Raw genomic sequence first — 4,745 nt, 5'->3', positions numbered from 1 at the left:
ATTGGTTCAGCACACATACAAAGGTGAGTGTTGAATTCGCCCTTGGTTGGGAGTTGGGAATATTCATGCATGGAACTAACTTTATTGCCCTTTGCCTAGTGTGGATAATTATGCAAGTATTTTCTTAGTACTTATGAAATTCAGCATAATTATCAATGCAGATCAACAAATAAACATTTTAAAGCTTAAAATAACATTCAATCCAGCTTTCTATGAAAAACAAAGACAGTTTATTGGACCCACACTCATTATTATGAAGTTACATAAAATTTTCAGACATTCAATTCAAAGAGTTGCATGAATCATTAGTGTGACAATTTTATCCATAATGAGATAACTCATTCGCAAGAGCCATGCCATCAGGCATGGTACCTGTATAGAACTTAAGATGGTCTAAATTAGGTGCGGCTTTACCGCCAGACCCAAGAATGAGGTCAATCAATGCACCTGCAGCAGCAGCGAAGAGTATGCCAGCAACAGCACCTGCCACAAACCCAGCCAACGAGACTAAAAGCACCCCTGTAGCTACATTTGCTACTGCAGTCGACACAGCACTACCGACAGCTACTTGCACTGCAAAGGCACCGATTTCTGCTAGCACTGATACAGCACTATTGAGCACAGCCTCGAGTTTATGCTCCGCTGTAAAGATGTCCCATGCCATCATGCTTGCACTCATAGCCAACACAGCTATTCCACCTGCTTTAGCACCCGGATTAGCATTTCTCTTGTACACCTTTGGAAGGTTTGCGCGCCCTGATTCGTTGATGATGCTATTGTACACCTGATCCAGTAAATTAAGTCCATATGTGTTAGATTTGTAGTTGTTTGGTTTTGAATTATAATAGACTATTACAAGGGTATGTCTATGTATATCAGACCAATAAATGAACAAATCTCATTCTAGAAGGGAGCTACTTAATAGTATTGAGATAATGAGATTTTGTTGTTTGGATATAATTTATGATCTGGTTGCTCATCTATTGAGGCCATATATAGTTCTCGTTCTGCTAATGTGGCCCATAATTACCTAATAAAAATTAGAACTTTAGACCCATTACATCCGACAAATTTAAATGTAAAACTTTTGGACCTTATAATAGATTCAAGTCTAAGACCGAGTCCTAGGTTTAGATCAAGATCTGATTCAACATGATCACGTAGGTTAAAAGTAGATACAAGATTATACCCGCTTTTAAATAAATACCACACTAACAACAAAGACAAGGGCTATAAATCTGAACATACTAAATGTATACAGTATATACCTCAAGCTTTTGATCATCTTCCAAAAACTCAAATTCCTCCTTATATCCAAGCCTATTCTTATGCCTGCATACACACCAAACTCATTATAATTAAACCATCTTGAGCAAATGTATTATGAGTCCAAGTTCTAAAAGATGAGTGTTTTTATATTCAAAGTGAATTCCATATCATACCAACATATCCAATAAATGAAAATTTGAAAAAAAAAGCCATTTGAACAAAAATAGTCAAAATTCAAGCTTTAGACAAACTTTGATCTCAAAATAAGCGTAGTTGCCTCAAAGCTAGGTTTAGTATATATTCGCTGTTAATAACAGCGAACTAAGGCAGCGGTTGAAATTAAATCAAGTGTTTGTTCGCTGTTAGTAACAACGAACAGAGACCTTGGTCAAAAAAGTCAACATCTTTGTTCGTTGTTACTAACGGCGAACAAAAGTAGACCTGATCAAAGCAGGTCAAACCTATGTTCGCTGTTACTAACAGCGAACAGAGGTTTGACCTGCTTTGACCAAGTTTGCTTTTGTTCGCTATTAGTAACAACAAAGGTAATGTTGACTTTTTTTTAACCTGCTTCCTAAGTTCGCTGTTACTAACAACGAACACATACCGAACCTAGCTTATGAGCCATAAGCGCTTATTCTGGGATTAGAGTTTGCCCTAAGCTTGAACTTTGACTATTTTTATTCAAAAGGCTTATTTTTTTCAAATTTTCCCCAATAAATCCCGCTTATAAAGTCAGGGTCCAGGGCTAGATGACATACAAACCATACCCATATCCTTCGTAAGAAATGGAAGGAGAAATGTGGTCAATAAGCCCCCAAATAGCTTAGATTCAAAGTGAATATTTTAATCAAATATTGTCAAGAAACCAACTCAACTAAAAGCTTAAGCTGATGCTTAAGGCTTCAGAATTGTTATATATTCTAACACGGCCCCTCACACGAGAGCCCGTTGGCCTAAAAGTCTGGATGCGCATAGGCGCTGAATATTCCACTTTAAATGAGGGGTGGTTGAGATTCGAAACCGTAACCTCTTGTCACGTTGGATTCTGATACCATATCCAAAAACTAACTCAACCAAAAAATTAAGTTAATGATTGAGGTCCATAATATATACATGTTATATACTAAAACATAAATTGAGCCAATTTAGACCTGTCCACAAGGTTTGGGAATTGAATCCCTTCTTGCTTAAGAGTCATAGAATACTCCCTGGAATGAGCACGAGCGGACCCACTTTGAAAATTGTTAGCATATTCCAACATAGCTTGCTTGTAAAAAGCCGCTTCTTGAGCCAAACTCTGAATACCATCCGAATCAACCCTAGAATCAATCTTATTAAGTTCATCCGCAAGATCATCAAAATGTGCCTTAAGTTTCTCCACAGCTGACAATCGCATACCACAATTACGAATACACTGCATACTCATATTCACTCCATACTTCACATATTCCTGTAAATTTACAGCAATGTCTGCCTTTAGACCGTCGACAGATCGCGACGCCTCGTGCTTTTTCCGGAGCTCGGCACTGATGTCTACGATTTTGACAGTAATGTCGTATACATCGTTACATTCCGTGAGGAATTTGATTCGATCCGGCTCGGATTTGATAGACATCATTAATGGTTCTTCTTGGTTTCTTAGTAGTGTTGCAAGCTTCCTTAGTTGTTTGTCATCCATTAACATGTATAGATCTGTGTCTTGGCTTCGTACTGCCGCCATTGTTCTTGATGCTTGCTTTAACAACAAATAAGATTGCGTTGCGTTAATGTTCATCATTAGCATTAACAAAAGACGCTTAAACATTTAAATTAGGCTGAACTTATTATAAATGCCAACAAATTACATGGAAAATATGAGGTGCACACATTTCATAAGAGATACAATTCCAAAATCATATATGGCAAGTGCCAATGGAAAAAAAATTCCAATAACTTATAAAATGTGAATACCATCTTTAATTTATTGATCTAGATCCATTCCCAATACGTTTTTCACCACTTTTTAAAATCAACCGCCACAACTAAAAAACAGATTCAACATTTCAATTATGTTATGGCTATAGTAGTATTTCTACATGTACAGGTTGAATATTAGAGGAGGTAGACCCATAATTTTTTTAGTAGCGCTCAGTAAGTAAAATGATTTTTATTTTTCAAATTTGACTTAACTGCTTTATATATGTGCCCGTCTCATAATGAGACAGTCTCATACAAAAGTTGCTGTTTAAATTTTACAATAGGAAATTAATTTTGTAGAATAGTGATGAGCCATCGTTAATCTATCATGTCCTAACGTAGATCCTCCACCGATTATTGTGTATCCATTGGTTTTTTGTGTAGTATTAGTGTCTTACTCTATACAACAACGTGTAGTAGTTTTCTTTTGGTAGGGCATGTTACATTTAAATTATTATTTATCCTTAAGAATTTCGACATATTTTTAGGTTCATCACCTATGAAAAGCACAACAACTATGTAGGTGGATATGAAAATTATTTGTGAAATATTAAAAGACACGGGACGAAATAAGAAACAGTTAGTCTTTTAAAAGACCGTATCTTTTAGAAACATATTTTAAGTTCAGCCTATTAAAGATTAATATTTATTTATTATATTTTTAATGACTACTTATACAATTCTTTATGCTTATTTATCATATCTTTAATGCCTATTTTCAATATCTTAAATGTCTAGTTACAATATTTTTAATACCTACTTATAATATTTTAAAAAATATATAATGAGTCGACCCATTTAAAAATGGTCCAAAGAGACCGTCTCTCACAAGAATTTGTCAAAGGAAAAATAAGGAAGAGTAAACTTACATATGCAAATTAATAAATGTATTCGGTGTATGCGAGCTCTGAAGAAAGTCCTCGGATGTTCTGTTTTGAGCATCAAGAATTGAAATGTGTTATTTATATATAACATGAGGCGAGAAGCAACCCTGAACCATGGGGTCATAATCAAATAGTACTCAAACAAATTGTCCCACTTTTGGCAACTACTCCCAAATTATTATGGGCTTTTACAAAATATATATTATAAAATCTGAATTATAAATTAATATGGATTATAGAGTATTAAAAATCTTGAAAAATAATACATGTCACATTTTTAGAGTGTTTGATAAATAATTGAATTTTGTTTGCTAAACTTAGATTATATGATGGTTAAATAAGTTAAGTTTTTAAAAAGATTTCATTACATTAATTTTTTATACTTTATTAAGAATATAAGTAGGTTAACTCCTTTAAAATATTCAATATAAGTCGTAAAACTTTAATGCAAATTTTGTTAATAAATTTACACGTATTTTTTTTTAACATTTTCATATAGGGGAGAAAAAGGAAGTTCTATGTAGTCGATTACCTCGCACACCCTTAAAATCCCTTTTGGAAAAAGGCATAATAACACTTTTATGGAAGTGTTTAGAGCCTTGTTGAATGTTTGATCAAAAAAAGGCATACATA

At 34.2% G+C, this 4,745-nt stretch overlaps 1 protein-coding gene across 1 annotated transcript; it reads right to left on the bottom strand.

The window, feature by feature from the left end:
- Window positions 1–207: 207 nt before the first annotated feature.
- Window positions 208–4,203, bottom strand: LOC130823999 (uncharacterized). Its single transcript, XM_057688862.1, has 4 exons — window positions 4,098–4,203; window positions 2,424–3,007; window positions 1,269–1,332; window positions 208–784 (listed from the first exon to the last, which is right to left on the bottom strand). The coding sequence occupies exons 2-4, from the start codon at window positions 2,990–2,992 to the stop codon at window positions 320–322; spliced, it is 1,098 nt and encodes a 365-aa protein (XP_057544845.1). The 5' UTR covers window positions 2,993–3,007; window positions 4,098–4,203; the 3' UTR covers window positions 208–319.
- Window positions 4,204–4,745: the final 542 nt, after the last annotated feature.

This window comes from Amaranthus tricolor, chromosome 9 (assembly GCF_026212465.1).
Source record: "Amaranthus tricolor cultivar Red isolate AtriRed21 chromosome 9, ASM2621246v1, whole genome shotgun sequence".
NCBI lineage: Eukaryota > Viridiplantae > Streptophyta > Magnoliopsida > Caryophyllales > Amaranthaceae > Amaranthus > Amaranthus tricolor.
Note: the sequence above shows the minus strand (reverse complement) of the source record. Positions and strands in the feature narration are given on the sequence as shown.

Excerpts from the sequence above, each read along its gene's own strand:
- LOC130823999 (XM_057688862.1), bottom strand. The coding sequence starts at position 2,992 with ATGGCGGCAGTACGAAGCCAAGACACAGATCTATACATGTTAATGGAT. Across the intron at positions 1,333-2,423 it reads TTCCCAAACCTTGTGGACAG|GCATAAGAATAGGCTTGGAT; the intron begins GTCTAAATTGGC and ends GTGTGTATGCAG. Across the intron at positions 785-1,268 it reads AAGATGATCAAAAGCTTGAG|GTGTACAATAGCATCATCAA; the intron begins GTATATACTGTA and ends TTACTGGATCAG.